This window comes from Lotus japonicus, chromosome 4, assembly GCF_012489685.1.
Source record: "Lotus japonicus ecotype B-129 chromosome 4, LjGifu_v1.2".
NCBI classification, from domain to species: Eukaryota; Viridiplantae; Streptophyta; class Magnoliopsida; order Fabales; family Fabaceae; genus Lotus; species Lotus japonicus.
In genome coordinates, this window is record NC_080044.1 from 75,765,815 (window position 1) to 75,785,933 (window position 20,119).

The window sequence follows — 20,119 nt, forward strand, 5'->3', positions numbered from 1 at the left end:
ACTAATACTGGTTTGTAATTTGTTAAGTTTGGTGCTTATCATAGAGTTGTGAACTTAGCTAGATATGGAGTGGTCGTCTATAAATATTGATAATACTGAGAGAGTTTTGGGTCTTGGAATAATAAAATTCAAATTAGTGGCTCTTGGTTAAAATGTCATGGCCTCCTCGTTGGTGCAACCTACGACCGCTGCCACGACCTCCTTGGTAAGTATGGTCTAAAGAAAATTCCAAACGCTCTGTATTTGGGGTTGGGGGATTCATGTCTCCCCATTTTAATTGTGATATCTCTTTTAATTGCATAAAAAAATTCTTAACAAAGAATATTCAAATGTTGTATTTGTTACCTCAAATTTTCACATTTCTTACTATTCTTGTTCTATTCATTGAGTTCATTACAAAACTTCAATTTAAATCATAAGTATTATCGCTACAAGAAATGCAATCAATAGTGTCGGCTTTTAACTAAGGTCGCTAATGTACTAATTAAAAGCCGACACAAATGATTATTTAGCGCCCATTTTGTGTTGGGGTTGTGGCCAAGTGTAATTTAATTTGTTGTAAACTAAATAGCTAACGCATCGACTAAAAGCCAACTATATGCTAGTCTCGGTTAAAATAAGTTCACGCTAATGCGACAAACTCAATTGAATAAGATTGACGCTAAACTGATTCAATTAGTTCATTGGCGCTAAATAAACAAAATTTAATGTTGAGATTATGGATGTAAGTTATGGGCCGCACACATTGGCTTCACCGACTCTAAGATTTAAATTTTGTATTGATGAGTGAACTTAGCCAAACATCTATAAGTCATATTTCGTGGCTTTGTGTTGGCGTCAAAACCGGCCCTATTCGTTATAGTTAAAAACAAACTTTCTTAGTGCATTACACAAGTTATAAATCAAATTTCATTTACAATCGGTACAAGTTAGACAACCTACATGTATATGCAATCACTTCATCTCTCACACTCACACTATCACTATATATGAGCACTGAGCAGAAATTTGCACATGCCACGCAAAACGAGCTTTGCTTTGGAGTATAGCCAACCTACATGTATATAAATATAATTTCTGTGTTGATTCCAATTGCTGTCCCAATCTATAAGGAGCAGACTCTCTTTGTCCGATATGGGACAAAACCAACCCAAATTCCTCCTTGAGTGTTGTCTTGGAAAGTAAAACCATTTCGTATGATCAGCACATATTATGGGAGAGACATGTTTTCCTTGTTTGGTTTCTCCACATTCAGACACCGCCACATTCCCCATTGTCACAAAACATCAAAACTGGTGTCTCTCCCTAGCTTAATTGGTTTTTCCATATTGAACTTTGATGCACAATTAATACTATAATATATCCACTCACATGGAGCACATGATATGTGTATAATAGCTGGGATCAACACAACAACAACAACAACATCGTAATAGTTACAATTTCACACTAGCTTCCAAAAAGACTATTAATTGCTCGTCAGAAGATAGATAAACCAGAATTGGCAATGGTACTTTATCAAGAGTTGTGGTGATCATGGGTTGTGACAACCTGAAAATTGTAGCACTTTTCAACATTCAACAAAAAACCTCGAGTAGGAAAGAATGGTAATAATAGTAACAACAGGGCTTGACAAAGACAAGTTCAACCACATATATATACTTTATATGGTTGAGGTTAATTATTCAACAAATTAAAAGAGTTGGGTGCATCGGAAGTCAATAAAGTTGATATAAATTTCAACTTCCCTTTCTTTCATTTTAGATTTCCTTGAGTAAAAGCTTAAATTGTCAAACTTTTTGATAAACAATCTCTCCTTCTAAAAGTCATGATTCCATTTACCATAAAAACTTGCATAGATTAACTAACACAATGTTATTTTAGTTTAAGTAGATATATCAAGTTTAAAATTCTTATAAATTAAGTTACGTTAAATATTTTATAGAAAGAACTTTTTTTTATCAGCAAATGAATTAATGTAATAAAGGGAAGTATAAGAGGTACTTCAATGAGTTCAATCTCATTTACAAGAAATTGCCTTTAGTGCGGTACTATCAAATTCATACAAAAATTATCTGAATCGAGGATAAATTAAGTTCAAACCAAAAAGTAATGGTAGATCTATTTTCAGTAATAACATGTTTAGGTCAAAAAGTGAAATCTAAGTTAGTATATAGATATAAGTGATCCTAGGCCTATTGCTAAAAGTTCAGTAATCCTTTGTTTATTTTAATCACAATACAAATGTACCTACTTCAATAATGTGCCCAAAAAAGTGAAAAACACACCTAGCTATATATAGTCTTTAATTTTCTTTTCCTTCCACACGCTTGGATGTCTACAAAAGTTGGAGTCAACATTCCGGTCATATCCTCATGCATGCATGCAATTAGAAATTTAAGTAAATTATACAATTTGTCAAATGTGCAATTAAGAAATGAAAATTTGCAATCAATTAAAATTGACATTAATTTTCTTTTACACTACTACTGCTTGATACCAAGGTCGTCCTAATCGCTAATATTCTACATAACATGTAATCAGACGTCACAATTACAAACACAGAGAAAAGAAGCCTGTGGAAGCATATGGTGTTGAGAAAAGAAAATTTTAAAATAATGTAGGAAAATAGCGACTGAGAAATTGCAGATAGTGACAGCAAAACAGTGGTATGTGAAAGGAGAACAAAGTCTTGGTTTAGGTTGGAAATAATTGGAAGGTTGACCTAGGAATGGGGTCCACAATATATACACATGCATCTATGACTATATGTATTGAGTTTATGGAGCTAACTTGGTGAATTTAACAACCATTTAATTAATATTCTCAGACTAAAATTTATCTACCGTGGATCATGCTAAAATTTAATCCACCCATTAACTATATTTTAACATTTAACATTGAGTATATGTTATTTAAAATATGTTTTTTATGTGTTAAAATTAAGTTATAGAGAAGTTATTTTAACTTGTGAGCTAATTTTTTTTCATTTACAGCAGACAAAGTTGTTTTGAGCAGCCCAAATACTATAAGGCTCAATATATTGTCATGGGCGGTTTGAACGTTTCACGGCTATGTGAACACCATAATGGTCGGTCGGGACGGCCAAAGTGAAGTTCATCCCGTTCAACAGTTAACCGAACGGAGCAAAATCAACACATTAACAAAACATTTGCAACGTTATCTTAGGGTACCCATCGTCTCGGGAGTTGCTCAAATGGCATCATTAAGGTGTAACGCCTCAATTCTCACCATGCCTATGAATATATATTTAATCGTTCATTTACATGAACATTTCTTATATAATTGCTAACTCATGGTTCTTCTAAGACTTCGAACTTTTTTCTCTTTGCTTTTCGTATTGACTTGAGCATTAAAGTGCTTTGCATATATAACCTCTTTTGTTGTGTTACTACACCTCTATGCTAAAATATCCATCCAGGGTCGTTCACTATCACTGAAGATTGAGAGCAACCTAGTACTCAGATTCAAGAAGAACAAAAGCAAAAAAAATAAAGGTGAAAGTGAGATGGAAAAAATATTAGAGATATGATATGATAAGTCTTTCTTATACAATAAAGGAATAAAATTAAAGCCTGATAAATAATATGGTTTGAAAATGTTTGTATCACAACAAAAATGGGGGAAGTCTCTAGCTAGCAGAGGTCAAACAGTTAAGATAATCACGAGCAAGGTAGTAAGAGACAGATACAGACTTTTACAACTGTCAAGGGAGGGAGAAGGAGGGGAGAAAAAAAGGGTCACATGATTTGCAACAGTACAAAAAGGGAGGGACCAGCAACATCTGTTTCCATTATGCAAGTTTATTACAATTTAAAGACAACAAGTAAGTAGCCCTGTCCGAATATTGTTCATTCTCCATTTTCTTAATTTGTTTTCTTCTTCTCCATAAAGCTCCAATTCTAATACCTTCAACTTATGACTCTAATTCTGCTGCTGCTGAGTGATGTACCAAAAAGGCAGACAATCCAAAACAACAACCAGGTATCAACTTCCATCATCATCATCATCATCATCATCATCATCATCTCTCTCTCCTCTCTCTTTTCCCCCTTCCACCAGGATCAAAGAAAAAGCATGTGATGATCAGAGATGACTGAGATATGTTTGGATATGCAGAGAGATGATCAATTAGTAGGCACATATCATCATCTTAAGTGGTGGTTAGTATATATGTAGTTTAGTTTTAAAAGGAGAAGAAGACACACAAACAAAGTGTTTTGATTTCCTTGCTTTTTGTCCTGATGAGAAAGTCATTAATTGTATCAGTTTGTTTATTAGATATATCATTCCCTATCTTCATGAGTTCCTTCTCAATTCTTCTTTATAACTACAACATGATTCCTTCTCAATCTCGTTATCTTATGTAAGAGCTTGAATGAATTCCTAGACAACTTGTTACGGATTTCTTTTTCAATTCCTAACTTTTTCTCCAGAGAAAATTTTCAACTACTAATATTTCCTTCTTAAGTGCATGTCCCTAACCAAGATGTGTTCTGTGCATAATGATTGGCAATGTATTGAATATATATATCGTCCATAAAGTGTGCCTATGTTAACCTTAATTACTCTTCTTTTTGAGACTCTTCCGAGTTCATAAAATAGTCGTCACTGTGTTTTGCAAATCACCTGGGTCCAATTTTTCTGTTTCGTGTTTAGATTGACTTCTCTTTCATCATAATCAATTCTGAAACGACTCACAGATGCTTCTCTTCAGAATTGATTTTAACTTCGGAAACAATTGTATAAGATTTTCCAAACATGTACTAATTTATATGAACCCTTTGGAATTTTTATTGTTTGAATGGTATGAAAACCTTATATTTCTTGTTAAGTTTCCAGATTAAGAAATGAAAATGACCTGAAGTAATGCACATGTTCATATAATTTGCATCATTTTATATAATAATAAATAAGTCCCTCCAACCTTTAGTTAATTCCTTTCCTCTTATTCAGTAACGTAACTTCCGTTAGGTAAGTCTCAAAAAGTACTTCAGAGGGACAAATTCTTTAAGTATGTAGATCTGAACCTGACACCCCTCAGAAATTTTATTCACATGTTCATGGTAGAGAAGTTGGTTGCATTCTTTTTACTGAAATTCTTTACTTTAACCTACTACTTCTATACCATATGAATTTAATAAATATCCTCTACCATAACTTCTGACAGTCATTTTTTTTCTTCAGCAGTTAGTACTTAAACATCCCAACAATTACACCCCATTTTTCTAATTCCCTCTCTTCTTAGTATCATATATACATTCTTTACTTCATTATTTTCTCTTCTTTTCTTACTTTAAGTGTCTACACTTTGCGGATATTCACGAATAATTTTCCTTATTTCTTTGAGACATGCATTTAGCCATTTACTATTACTTTACCATGGCCTTGTACATTTCACTCCATCTAGCTAATTAAAATATCATAAAGCGTAGTAATTGTTGTAGAGAAATCCCAGCCTGTTCTCATCTTTAAGTCACTTTGTTGCTAATTCTACCTTCAATGCTTTTAAATATTTTCTGTTTGTTTCAGACTTGAAATGCTAACATAATTGGAGCCTTTGGAGGGTGATTTTGATTGCTGAGCAACAACAACAAAAGAATATGTCAGACAGGTATGAGATTCATGATGAAAACGAGAGGAGTGAGGACCAAGGTGATGACAATTCAATTGGATCTTCTCAGAAATTGTCATCTTTTGACTTGAATGAAGACGCATGTAGTGAAGATAACACTGATATTAATGATGATGAGGCCTGTGATGATGAGATCACAGGTGAGGAATATGAGAAAGGAAAGGATGAAGGCACTTCAACCAATAGAAGTAGCACATCAAGAGAAGGAAATGGAAGAAGAGGTGGTGTGAGACAATATGTTAGATCAAAGATGCCTCGCCTTCGATGGACTCCTGATCTTCATCTTTCCTTTGTGCATGCTGTTGAAAGGCTTGGTGGTCAAGAGAGTAAGTAATTATGTGTACCTTCTTATGACATTTTAATATCAACTTATTTTTCATCAGAACCAATTTTAGCACTCTAAAAAACTACTTACAAAAGTTTCTTACCATAATTAATTATGATTTTAGAATCAATTAAGATTTTCAAACATGCTACAAATTAAATATATATGGTATATATGTTTGTATTCACAGTTAAACTAATACAAAATAGCTTCCGTTCCATAAAAAATACTTGTAGTAGCTTCTTCTCATAACACTTTTTCATTTAAAATGGAAAGATATTGATTTTTTTTCAAAGCAAAAACCAGATTTTATTTAGGGTTAAAAACTTTAATTGTCCTTAAACTCTGACCAAGGTTTGAAAACCGTCCCTCGCCGGAAAATTATCTGAAAACCGTCCCTAAACTATTGAAAACAAATTTGACCCATCCCTCCGGCCGCCATAGCTCCGGCAAGAGCCTTTTTTTTATTTTACCCATCCCTGAACTTTGAGTGAAATTTGAAAACCGTCCTTTTTTTATTTTTATTTTTTAAAATTAAAACTCCCTAATTTCTAAGAATTAAATCTACCTAATTTGAAAATTCCCTAATTTCTAAGAATTAAAATTCCCTAATTTAAAATCTAAACTTTGAGCAAAATCTGAAAATTCCCTAGTTTCTAAGAATTAAAATTCCAAATTTTTTCTAACAACAACAAGAAGAAGAAGATGTTGTTGTTGGTGGAGGAAATGAGATGAAGATGAAGATGAAGAAAGAAGAAGAAAAGAGATATCTGAAGGAGAGAGAACTTGGGAATTGTGGTTAAATTGGGAATTCAGGCTTAGATTAAAGGGTATTAGATTTAATTCTTAGAAATTAGGGAATTTTAATTTTTTTTAAAAAAAAGGGATGGTTTTCAGATTTCTCTCAAAGTTCAGGGATGGGTAAAAATAAAAAAAGGGCTTTTGTCGGAGCTAAGGCGGCCGGAGGGATGGGTCAAATTTTTTTTCAATAGTTCAGGGACGGTTTTCAGATAATTTTCCGGCGAGGGATGGTTTTCAGATTTCGCTCAAAGTTCAAGGACGGTTATATATTTTAACCCTTTTATTTATATGAAATAAACTTGAGAACAACCTCTCATGACTTGAATCAAACATTAGACAGCATTATCTCCCGAATGCTATTGGATTTCAAAACTCATCCAGGTGTAGATGAAAGAACAACCTATGCCCTAATTTAAAATTTGTTTTGGTTGAACTTTTATGCATTTTGTTTACCTATACCAAGAAAAAATCTGGTTCACAAATTAAAAGGAAATGTGTCAAATAACATTAACAAAAATTAAGCATATTGTAAATAACATATATTGAATGTTAGTTGTAAAAATATGGTTCACAGATTAACTATTTTTAACATGATTCATAATAGAATTCTCCGAACTTTTAATTTAATTGGTGCAGGAGCAACACCAAAGTTGGTGCTTCAGCTAATGAATGTGAGAGGACTCAGCATTGCTCATGTCAAGAGTCACTTGCAGGTAAAATTGGGGGATGATATAATGCTCTTTGAATTATATTTTTCCTTGAATATATTGTTGATGAGTATATTACCAAATAAGTAATTTTCATATATAGTTATACAATTTTCATTTCAGATGTATCGTAGCAAGAAACTTGATGAGGCTGGGCAAGGTGAGGGCTACATATCCTAAATCTTTTTCAGCGTGCTAATGCAAATGAATCTTTCTGTGTACAATATAAGATAGTGCGCGCAGTTTCAGTCTTTAATTTGTGTCCTATTAATTTATCCATATGAACTAAAAATTACACACTACTTTGAGTGAGTGCTGTCAATTCTATATTGCAAGCTCGGACTTAGGGTTAGGGTTACCTTGAGTGTTTACCCAAAACTCTTGATTTTTGACAATTGATTGGTAACTACTTTGCAGTACTCAGTCAGCCATACAGATCAACCCAAGGATTTGGTCGTATTTCTCAAGCCCATCAACCCATGATTCCTCATCAACATTTCAAGATGGGAAACGGTGGAATCATTCTTGCAAGTAATTACAATGAGCATAGCTATTTCCAAGGCCTACGGCCGCAACCCTCCTCCTTATCACATTCAGATTCACATTCAAAGGCCATCGATTCAAGGTAAGTTATACCTATGCATTTCATCACATACCGTAGCTAGAATTGCCCATTTGGATGGTTTGGTTAACAGTGCACCATCAAGAATAAAAATGTGGTTCACTTTGAATAATTTCATAATCACTTTTATCTGTACAAAAGCTATTTCCAATGCTTCTGTGAGTAGTTTATGATGTTAGAATATAATATAAAACCATTAAAGTGACCCTTACCCAACAGCTTAAGCTTTTGGGATTAAGTGGTTATTTGACATGGTATCAGAGCATCTATGGCCGAGAGGTCTAGAGTTCGATCCTTGCTCCCCTCACTTTCTAATTAAAAAGTGGAATTTAATTACCCTCATGGTAGGTGGGGGGCCTGTGCATTTATCCACGCTTCAAGCCCTGCGTGAGAGGGCGTGTTAGAATATAATATAAAACCATTAAAGTGACCCTTACCCAACAGCTTAAGCTTTTGGGATTAAGTGGTTATTTGACATATGAATGTCAGAATTGATTATGATGAAAAGAGAAACTAATCCAAATATATTATAAGTCTAACATAGTTTGGAAACACACATTAAAATCCTCATGTTTTCCATGCTTTTTGTTGTTAGGCAAATAATTTTCTATTTTTCATGGTTTTACAAGAAATTTTCAAGAAAATCAGTCTTTAGTAATATCCAGATTTGCAATATCTCTCCCCACAGGCACCAACAATGGTACTCTAATCATCAACCTTTCAGAAGGCCTAGTTTTGAATTTGTCTCCTCAACCTCAACGGCCCTACAAACACAAGGACGATCAATAGCTTCAAACCAAATTCAACTAATGGATACTACAAGACTTGCTCCCATGAGACCAAGCCAATTTCTTGAAGAGAAAAAGTGGCCTCCATTAGAAACTATGAACAATCATCATCATTGGAAGAAAAACTATTCATCACAATCTGTTTTACATCAATTTGGCACCACTCCAGCAGCTCTAAAACCAGCTGAGTTGAGCATTGGAACCAACACAAGAATCAAGGAATTTCTATCAAACCCTGATGAGCACCACAACCCTTCCAACAGTTTAAAGCTAGAATTTAATCCCCCATTCCGGATTAAGGTAACATATATAAGATCTTTATTCTGGTCTGTATATTTTTTTTCTTTTTTTTCTTAATCATTGATAGATCTCTCTTGCTATTATATGCAGTTGAATCAAGAAAAGTTACAGATAGACAAGCAATGTGTGCCTGATTTGCAACTGAGTTTAAGTCAGAAAAATAGCAACAACGATGGTGGCGAGACCGATCATTCCAGAGAAACGCAAGAAATCAACACAAAACTTTCACTTTCTTAGAATTTAGATAGCCATGTCAATAATGCAAATACCACAAACTAGTCAATCATAAAGTCTGAGAGATGATATATTTTGATTTAAACCATAGGTATCACGAGGCAATCTTGTTCGAGCCGTTATATAAGATTTCTATGGGCAACAAAGTTCTCTTCCAAGTATTTAACGCAGATACATTCACAAGGACTCAAACTCAAGATATTTGCTTAAGTTGTGCTCGTTGATCTATGCGTGCTTGGTGGTTGAGAGATGATATATTGACTCTGAAACAAAGTTACACAGTGACACATGCCTCCACATACCAATTATGGACTTCCCAATACATAGGTTTTTTCTTTCCCCTCCCCACAAAAAAAAAACCTGCAGACAAAAAAATAGATTTGAAGTGAGTGTGTTCATGATTACTAGTTAGTTTCCAAGAGAGATTTTACTTGTGCAAGTATTTGGTCTTACCAGTCACAAATGTTGGGTTTTAAGATAGTTGGCAATTTGGGAAAATAGTTTGATAGAAAACTGAAGTGAGAACCGTGTAGTTTATTGATTTGATTCTTGGTATATAAGTAGAAGCTAGCAAACTTGTAGTTTGCTGCTCACTTGATTTCTTTGCCTAATTGTCTATTTATATGCTTGAATCGCCTCCTATAATGTTTCTAGCTTTTTCTATTTCTAAAATTAACATGACACATCCTACATCTTTCTTTCTCTCTTTTTTAACTTATAAATTTTCTAAATTATTCTGGAAAGTTGCATCACTTTCTATCAACAAATTAAGTATATTGAAAAGTTACAAAAAGGAGAAAAAAAAACTCACTTAAGCAAAATCACTTAATGTGAAAAAGAACTCATCTATGGTGGAAGAAAAGAATTCCCCAGGGTTTTACTCTCTTTGCTAGGGTTTGCGCAGGAGAGAGACCGGAATATCTCAATGGTAAAGAATATGAATGGCTAGGGTATGGGCCTGAAGCCCCAGTTGATCTGTGGGGGTGGAAGTTTAGCCAGCAACTCTAATTATTTTTTCTCTGGGCCAATTCATTCAAAAATGATTAGTGGGCTGGTCCAGGATGCTGGGAGAGTTTTCTTTATTGAAAAGTATGTTGGAGAGGACATTTTTTACAACTCTATGCTAAGAGAAGTAAGTAGGCCCATTCATCATTAAAACACCCACTCAGAGCGTGGGACTAACTACTTTAGTGTGTGTATACATACAATAAGAAAAGAAAAAATAAAGTTTGAATATTAACAGCAATCATCAATGTCAGTTTACATAAAAAGAGAAAAAAAATATGCTGATACTTTTAATATTTAGCTTAGATAAATACTAGTTTACAGTGTACATGTCCCTCCTCATGAGCAAGCTGTAAGAAATTGGGAAGATGATAATAACAAAGTGAAACAAGCACATGAGTGGTGTATATGTACTTCTCAGGGGGCTGCTTATGAATCCTGAGATTTATATATACAAGCCAGAGTTCCATCTCTAAGATTTTGAATGCTGAGATTTATATATCACTAGCTCCTGTCAACAAAGATAATTGTAATTTGTAAGTTTTGATCTTTTATATTTGAGACCTCACCATTGAGAGGAAAAAAATTACCACTAAAGGGATTGATAAGGCTACCTGAGAACTGTGTGCATGATCATGATGCATATTTGAAGTTTTTACTATTGTTTCCCACTTAGTAAAGCTTGATGCTCTTCTATTACCCTGTCTTTTAGCATGGAGCGGTGTACCTTGATTCGAATAAGGGAATGAATTCTTCAAAGAAACTAAAGGCAAGGCGCGACAAAGCCAGGACTCAGAAGGTGACTTTGGCAAAGGTGGAGGAAGAGGATGCAGAACACAGTTTGCTGAATCATCAACTAGCACAATTTGCTGGTTGTTGATTTCTGTATGTTTGTTAAATGAACTTTGCACAATTTCTTGCTCAGTTTTCAACCTCTCAACTTTGTCTTCTTTGGCCATGAGATGTAACATGCTAGATAAATTCAAAGAATTAGCATCCACAGAACTCAATACTTTAGAATCCAATTTTTTCTCCAAGGCTTCTAGGTGTTTCATATCTTGGAAGGAATCATCTTTGGAAATGTTGTCTTGCCCTTCCATAGTGTCTTTCCTTTTTGTGTCATCTATAAAACTTGAATTTGAGGATGGTAATGTTCCTGTACTTTTAGTATCTATGTAAAATGCCTTTTCCAATGTAAGGCTTCCTGATTTTGCACCTTTTTTGGCTCCTTGTGATGGCAATTGCTGAATACTTGTATTTGAGGAAGATTGAGGCTTACTTCTAAAAGAAGATGTGCCAGAAGCAGCAATAGTTCTTGAATAACGAAAGGAAGAGATTCTACCTACCTGCTTCAATTCACCTGAGTAAGCATACCTTTTTGATTCATTACTTCTAAAAGAAGATATACCATGCATGTCTGGTGGTGCAGCTCCAGAGCTTGATTTGCTCTTATGAATAGCATCCCAAGCCTACATTAAAAATTCATGATTGTTGGTAAATGAGTTGAAGTTATGATTAGTGAAATACTGATTTACAAAAGGAGGGTAAGGGTACTATCACTAATGTTATCTTGATTCTTGACACCTCATTTCCACTCACACTCAGAGTGAGATAGAAAGAAAGAAAAGAGAGGAAAATAAGAGATATGATGAGTAATGTGATAGGAAAAGAACAGAGATTGAACAAAAAAAGATGGGAAATAGGGATGGAAAAAAAGTGTGTGAATGTATGAAAGCTAATGTATTGAGTATTGATTGTTTAAGGGCACAATGCACTGCAATAATTTCAAATTCAGATTCTCTGCAGACCCTGCCTCTGCAGCTAATATATAAAACATCATAACCTCTTCAATTTAATAAGCTGCTCTTTTTTCAAAAATCAAGAGCCCTTAATTGTGCAGAAGGAAGAACACTGCTGAAGAAGATCCAAATTGAAGAATTTCATGCAGAAAAATGAGTGACATAGTTCTTACCTTTTTTATAGCTGGAGCTGGTCTGCTAGAGTGAATATGAGAATTTTCTTTAGATTTTCCAACTTCATAGGAAGAAAACATGGGGAACTGGTTCACCATTTTTGTACCAGGAACTTGATTCAACAGGCACAGTGAATTCCTAATGCATGATCTAGGAAACAATCCACAACCTTTGGCTGACATGTGTGCATAACCTTCAGTTTCATATTCACTTTCTTCTTCTTCCTCTTGATATTGGCCAGTATATGGTACAATGTCAGTGATATGTCTGTTAACAAATGACTCCTTTTCCACACGAACTAATTTGGTAAAATCCCTTGGTTGTTCTACCAGAACAGATTTCTTTCTTGAAACATGTTGAGGAGGATGCAAAGTCATGGCATTTGCTGCAGTTAAAAACCGGCTCATCATGAAGTCTTGAGCTTCTTTATCCGTAGAAGAGGTTCCAGTTTCACACTTGTTTGCATCTAAATTATCTAAGCCACTAATTCCACTTACACTACATTTCATAGAAAATGATTCCGTAGATGACAGTGTTTCAAGGGCATCAGAATAAGCATCATCATCATCATCATCTTCCACATTTTTTATAGATCCATCATTTCCCTTGGGTTTTCCAGGGATATGCTCCCAGTTAAAAGGCACTGTGACAGGTTCTGTTACCTGATCCAATGTTGTGTCTGACTTGTAGTGTGGAATTGCTTGTTGCTTCTCTAATGTGTTTCTCTTTTGTTCAGTTTTGGATGGTGATGTACCACTATAGCGTCTCATAGACATAAGAGGAGCATTAATATTCAATTTTCTCTCATTCATCATGTTCTACAACCTAGCTTTTCTTTGCAGGACTACTCAATAATAAGTTCAATGTTCTTCAAGGCAATTTCAAATACTAATTTCAGCACTGGGGTAAAGAAGATGAGGTAACAATCCTTCTGTTATGAAAAAGAAGATGGAACAATCTGATCATTAATATTTGAAATTTTAATTCCATTACTCTAAGATAGCAGCAGATATTAGAATTTGGATTAGGGCTAACTCTATCACAAAATATAACTTAGATGTGAGAGGTATTCTGCCTTTTATAAGGACTACTTTGGTTATATGTTTAGTCAATGTTATCAACGGAAATTCTCTGTTTGAAATTTCAAGAAAAAAGTTATTAGTAACTTAAAAAACCTTCTAGTTTGTCTGCAATTAAGCAGAGAAAAAGAGAGGTTTCATAATAGTCTGTTTAAAGAGTAGAAAGGGAAAAGTAACTTGTGTTGATCTGAAAACCAAATATTTAAGCATAGAAAAAGTTTATTTTCCTCTTCTCAAACAATCCAAAAATAGACAAATATTGAACAATTGTAAGGTTTGCTATATGTGTGTGTATGTTATCTGTACATAATGATAGTACATAAAGCAAGAGCACCTTCATCGTCATGAATCATCACCATTTTCACAAGCTAAAGTACTTGAGGAGACAATACAATAGAACAATGTTACCAATGCAATAAATAAATAAATGCTAATGAGAAAAAGACCAAACCTAGTTAGAAACAGCTTGAAACATGGGATATCAGGATATGGCCTCAGAAGCAAAATGTGATCCCAGGAAAACACAGTTCAGAAGAAGTGCAGTCCAAAATAAAGAAAGGAAGAAAGTGGTTTCAGTACCAAGAGTGTGTTTCTTTGTCATGGTCATGCAGCATCTGAATTGGCCACAGAAAACTACACAAAGGGCATGAAGTGATAAGTGGATAGTATAGAAGAATCATATCAGTGGCAAGTGTACATCACATGGTAAAAGAGTTCAGTCCCATATATGAAAGGTGAAACAAAACACAAGGAATGATTGGTTACTACTGAATGATATGATGCAGTTGAGTTGAGTTGAGTGTTTGGGGGAATGAGTAAGAGTCAAGGAAGCTAGAAAAGCAGAGGAGTGAGACAGAGACTGCAAAGCTTTATATTTATTCTTCTTTTGCTTTTTGTGTGTTTTCAGATTATACTAAGTGTCTGTTGGATACGAAACAGAATGAACAAAATATTCAACTACAGAAGTGGACCATTATTTTACTCTCCCAACTACACATTTTTCAAGTTAGTTTGGATTTTTTTTAAGCCCTCCTCATTGCTACTATCTCTCGTAATTAACTAATTAGTGATTATTTGGTGTAATAAATGATATGTCATGATAAATAATACTAGTAATTAATGAGTTTTAAAATTATCATTTTAGTAATCAACAAGAAAAGAAAGATAACAAAACTGTATAAATTAGAGTGTTTAAGAGAGTGAATAATGGTCCCAGCACTTATCCTCATCCTTGGTGTTACTGTTATGTAGTGTAATCTCATTCCTCCCCTCCCATCTGAAATGTAATGTAATAGTGGCGATTCATAGACCACTAAGCAATGATAAACCCTTGTGACATCCTTTTGTGGCGTTTTTAACGGTTACAAAGTGGAAAAAAAAATTAACTTTCCAATTTGTTGTGGTAAAAAACCCTCACAAAAATAAGTGTTTGGAGTGGTAGCATGTTTAATAGTCTACCAATCTTTTTCGAATTGGTAATTGAGTCTAGCAACCTCTCCTAAGCTCACGGTTCTAATAGCTTGTATGTCACCATCAATCCAAGCATAGTGTAACTTAGGTTGCTGTATTAATATCTATAATAATCCCAACTAGAAGTCTCCAAATTCTATACTCACAATCTGAGTTATGGTCATTCCTTAGGAAATTTTATTCGCATGGAATCAGTATATTGTAATAAAAGGCAAAAGAAAGAAGCCAAGACGCCGCTTCATAGCTGGTGAGATGGCTAAGCATCTGGAATATGTGGAGCAGACTACTTGCAAGCCTCCAAAGCCATCAGAAAATGCAGTTTTGACCACCGTTTATACATCCACTCTAGGCGTTAATTTGATTATGTATATGCAATTTGTCATTTTATTGAAGAGGATAATGTTCTATGTTTGGGAAATTTCCTTATCGTGATTATTTTGAATTCCTCATGCTAATTTTCAACTCACAATATATAAAATTAGCAAAAAAATATTAATAAACTGTGGTAGACAGGAGAATTTTGCAGTTACAAGTGGGAGTTTGGGTTAATTATGTCAATGAAATTAAACATGTTGAATAGCATACGGAGTTATCCTATACTAACAATTTAATTTTTATTTTTCTAAGTTAATTGATTATCTTATAGTATTGGTTCGGATTTGTGACTCCATAATTCGGCTTATCGTCAGTTGGTTATCATAGAACACAACCGATAACCTCCATTGATTCAAACAAATGTAGCCAACACGATATGACGACCACAGGTGACTTGACCTAAGTCTACAACCTGAGTCATACTCCGGGACAGAAGACTCTTGATGGATATTGGATCTGTAATCAATCCTCCACCTCATTCATTGAAAATATTTCAAGGAGAATGATCTAGAGTCTTGTACATGGTAGAGGAAAAGGGTAATCAACAACCAAAGAGACCATATGGGCCGTCCAATGAGATACGAGTGAGGACGTTCATTGTTACGATCCAAAGATCCCCTGCTCCTACGCTGAGTTCAGGAAATTTTGCCGCTACACGATAGGAACTGACAATCAACGTCATTCTATAAACAAAACCTGGCATTATTCATCATGTACACACAATTTACCATAACATTGCTTTGCTAAAACTACATTTAGCTTGACGACGAAATACTACGAACTCAACATCGGACGGACGAGCTATTAGTTTGACAATGGACCAGCAACCAACCACCATGCTACGCATGAAATTACTTTTTCTTAATCTAATAATATTGGAATCATTTTATTTTAATTTTTCCTATTTTTCTCCCAATTTAGTAAACCACATCTCTTTAACTTTGTAACTCCCCTCAAGTTATCTTTGGCCTTCCATGTTCAAGTCTTTAAGCGCCGTCAAGTCCTCCGTCAAAACATGACGCCGTTGATTCTACATTCCCCCTATAACCGCCAACCTTAAACAACAGAACCAGCCTCTGTTCATTTTCTTTTCTTTCTTTCTAAGGGACACAAGAAAACTGAGAGTCATCAGAGCAAAATGAAACCCTTTTGCATATTCTTGATTCTTCTAACACTGTTTTCTCTCACAGAATCATCTTGCAACAGTGCAGGAGACCAGGCCCTGGTGTCAAAGGCTTTCAAATCTGTCTCCGGCTTCAACATCTCCACCTTGTTCCAAACCAGAGCTTCAAACTGTTCACACTCTCACATCACCAAAATAGTACTTCCATCCAAGAATCTAACCGGAACAATCTCATGGAGCTATCTGAGAAACATGTCCAATTTGCAGGTCCTTGATCTCTCTGGAAATTCACTAGAAGGCCACATCCCAAGCTGGTTTTGGTCAACTTTATCCTTGTTCGAAGTAAACCTCTCAAGGAACAAGTTTGGAGGCAGCATCATCTCTAACCTGAAACCAAAATCTTCATCACAGGTTCAAATGCTCAACCTCTCACACAACAGATTCACCAACTGGGTTTTCCTCTCTGGCTTCACAAACGTCAAAACCCTCGACCTCTCTCACAACAACCTACGAACACTCCCCTACGGATTCCAAAACCTCACCAAGCTTCAACACCTTAACCTCTCAAGCTGCAATCTCCAAGACAACATCAAATCCATCTCTTCCCTGCATTCACTTCACTCCTTGGACTTATCAAACAACACCTTAACCGGTTCCTTCCCTTCTGATTTCCCTCCACTGAACACGCTCCAATTCCTCAACATCTCACTCAACAACTTCAACTCCTCTGTTCCCTTAAACAAGTTCAACAAATTCAGCAAGTCAGCTTTCATCCAAGCCGGTAACAACTTCACCTACGATGTAAACTCTCCAACCCCACCACAATTCCAAGCCATTCATTACAAAAAATCCAATCCAAAACGCAAGAGATTGATAATTACAGTGTGCTCTGTTTTATCAGCACTTGCTCTGTTTGCTCTGTTTATCTGGGTACTCTGCATTGTTAGAAAGAGGAGGAAACGTTGCATGAAGAACAAATGGGCAATCTCGTTACCGGTTCGACCGGCCATGACGAAGGTGGAGAAGAAATCAGGGCCATTCGCGTTTGAAACAGAGTCAGGGTCAACGTGGGTGGCTGAGATCAAAGAACCGTCGTCTGCACCGGTGGTGATGTTTGAGAAGCCGTTGATGAGTTTCACATTCAAGGACCTCATCGTTGCCACGTCACACTTCGGGAAGGAGTCGCAGCTGGCGGAGGGAAGGGGTGGCGGGCCGGTGTACAGGGCGGTGCTGCCCGGTGACCTCCACGTGGCGATCAAGGTGCTGGAACATGCTAGGGACGTTGATTGTGTTGACTCTGTGGCAATGTTCGTTGACCTTGCTCAGCTCAAGCACCCTAACTTGTTACCTCTCTCCGGTTACTGCATTGCAGGTAAGTGTTTGATTTGAGTGAATCGTCAAATTGGTATGTAAAAGTGTTAGGCGCCAGCAAGTTCGTCTTTGAAAGAAAGAAATCTACGCAGTTTGTGATTGTGTAAAATGTCGGTCAAATCAATTAAGTAATCAAGTGGGTTCTAATTGATATTTTACACTTTTAAGCAACTGCGAGGTGTATTTTCTAAATTTAGTGACAAACTTGTGAATGCTTAACACTTTGTGGACTAATTTGAATCTTGCTTGTTTAATTTTGAATGAAGTTCTCTGCTATCATTAATGGCATTCACGGGTTTTCGTTTTCTAATGTCGTTACTCTGTTCCATGACATGTTGGGTGTGTCACCATTTCATTTATCTGGGAAATTAAATACTCCCTCCGGTCCTATTTATAAGCATGAAAGAGAAGAAAAATCTTGGTCCTTTTTATAAGAACCAAATGAAAGTTTGAGCTATATTAATTATTTTTTTCCAATGATGCCCTTATTAATTCTAGCTTGTAAAATGTGTCTCATTAATTATTCTCTCTCTTTCCCACTTTCCAACACTAATAACAAAGGGTAATTTTGGAAGTTTATTTTGATTCAAGACATATTTAATGCATTTTATCTAGTTTAACTACATTTCTTAAACTATGTGATTTTTTTTTTTGCTGCTTATAAATAGGATCGGAGGGAGTACAAAATCTACCATTGCTGGGTATGATTGCGCATGTTTTTTTGTTTTCTATATGAAAAGGTTGTGCAGATTTCATAGGTTTGGCACTCAACTAGACTGCCAAATTTCGAAGTTTGAACTTTGGAGTTTGAATTCATGTGCTAGTCATTTGCTCATAGGGAATCTTTGTTTGGTTATATTGAGAAAAGAGCATTGCACAATAGACAAGGGGATAAACAGAGTTCTTTACTTTGATCAAACTTTTTGATTTTTTAATTTTAAATTATTTTACTTCATTTTATTTATTTTAAGATAAAGTAAAGTTAATTATTACAACTTTTCACAAGGGAAAAACTAAGTTCTTTACTTTGATAAAACATTTTAGTTTTTATTTGTAAACCAATTTGTTTCATTTTATATTCATTCACTTTTAGTTCTTTAATTTTCTTCAATTATAAGATAAAGTAAGGTTGCATTTTTATAAGTATAAATGAAAAAAATGAAAGTATATAAATGGGCCTTTATGGTTCAAATAGCACTATATTATATTTATTTGTTCATTTGTGCACTAACTACTTTATTAGCTAGTATTTAAAAATATTTTTCAAAAATGAACACAAAGTGGCAGAGCTTTAGTAAATTCAACTTGTGTGTGTGTGTTTTTTTTAATTTATATCTAAAGATAGAATTCAACAAAACCCATATAACTTTTGTAATATACTTCATTACTATTGTTTATTTATTTTTTAATATTTTGGTTATATTTTCAGGTAAGAAGAAGCTGGTGCTATACGAGTTCATGGCAAACGGCGATTTAGGGAGGTGGCTCCACGAGCTTCCAACAGGAGACACTAACGTGGAGGATTGGACTAGCGACACGTGGGAGATTCAAAATGGTGTAGTGGAAGAATCCCCAGAAAAGATGGGGTGGCTGACACGACACCGCATCTCGGTGGGGATAGCGCGTGGCCTCGCATACCTCCACCACGGGCGATCGAAGCCCGTGGTGCACGGCCACCTCGTCACCTCCAACATCTTGCTTGCCGACGACTTTGAGCCCCGAGTTGCAGATTTCGGGCTTCGGGATGACTCGAGCCCGAATGGAGGCACCGAGGCTGACGTATACTGCTTTGGTGCAGTGTTGATGGAGCTGCTGACAGGGAGAGTCAGCACGGCGGAGACGGTGGTTGCGGTCAAGAAAGCGGTGAGGGATGATGATGGTGTTAGAGTTCTAGATGAGAGGCTACAACTCGACGGCGATGACTCAATGTTGAGTCAAATGGTGGAGAGCCTTCGAGTCGCGCTCTTGTGTACGGCTGAGTCACCTTCTAAGAGACCCACCATGCAGCAGGTTTTGGGTTTGCTTAAAGACATTCATCCACCTCATCAATGACTCTAACCAAGTTGACTCATGTTGAGTTTGACTCGTCGAATACTTCATATTAGTAAGATGAGTGTTATCAATATTCTCTTTCCAATATTCTCTTGTTAATTTGTTTAAATTCACGTGAGTCTCATGTTTTTAGTGGTTCTCACTTGAATTTTAATCGATCGAGAGTGTTGTTGTGAGTTATGTATAAACTATAGACTAATTTTTTTTGGCAAAATGGGAAAAAGAAAATATCAGAAAA

General features: G+C 35.5%; 3 protein-coding genes across 5 annotated transcripts; 2 read left to right on the forward strand and 1 right to left on the reverse strand.

The window, feature by feature from the left end:
- Nucleotides 1-3,744: 3,744 nt before the first annotated feature.
- On the forward strand, nucleotides 3,745-10,035 carry LOC130711291 (transcription factor HHO1-like). Of its 3 annotated transcripts, XM_057560844.1 has the most exons (8): nucleotides 3,745-4,005; nucleotides 4,141-4,184; nucleotides 5,554-5,982; nucleotides 7,419-7,495; nucleotides 7,613-7,649; nucleotides 7,907-8,114; nucleotides 8,800-9,199; nucleotides 9,290-10,035. In XM_057560844.1, the coding sequence occupies exons 3-8, from the start codon at nucleotides 5,625-5,627 to the stop codon at nucleotides 9,434-9,436; spliced, it is 1,227 nt and encodes a 408-aa protein (XP_057416827.1). In that variant the 5' UTR covers nucleotides 3,745-4,005; nucleotides 4,141-4,184; nucleotides 5,554-5,624; the 3' UTR covers nucleotides 9,437-10,035. The 3 variants fall into 3 exon arrangements, with proteins under 3 accessions (XP_057416827.1, XP_057416825.1, XP_057416826.1); XM_057560842.1 differs by having other exon boundaries at nucleotides 3,746-4,184; XM_057560843.1 differs by lacking the exon at nucleotides 4,141-4,184 and having other exon boundaries at nucleotides 3,746-4,005.
- A 608-nt stretch (nucleotides 10,036-10,643) lies between these two features.
- On the reverse strand, nucleotides 10,644-14,362 carry LOC130711290 (uncharacterized). The gene is made up of 4 exons (XM_057560841.1): nucleotides 13,942-14,362; nucleotides 12,411-13,342; nucleotides 11,053-11,907; nucleotides 10,644-10,949 (listed from the first exon to the last, which is right to left on the reverse strand). Exons 2-4 carry the CDS (start codon nucleotides 13,224-13,226, stop codon nucleotides 10,911-10,913), a joined length of 1,710 nt encoding a protein of 569 aa, XP_057416824.1. The 5' UTR covers nucleotides 13,227-13,342; nucleotides 13,942-14,362; the 3' UTR covers nucleotides 10,644-10,910.
- A 1,889-nt stretch (nucleotides 14,363-16,251) lies between these two features.
- Nucleotides 16,252-20,119, forward strand: LOC130714698 (calmodulin-binding receptor kinase CaMRLK-like). Its single transcript, XM_057564625.1, has 2 exons — nucleotides 16,252-17,830; nucleotides 19,259-20,119. The coding sequence occupies exons 1-2, from the start codon at nucleotides 16,474-16,476 to the stop codon at nucleotides 19,879-19,881; spliced, it is 1,980 nt and encodes a 659-aa protein (XP_057420608.1). The 5' UTR covers nucleotides 16,252-16,473; the 3' UTR covers nucleotides 19,882-20,119.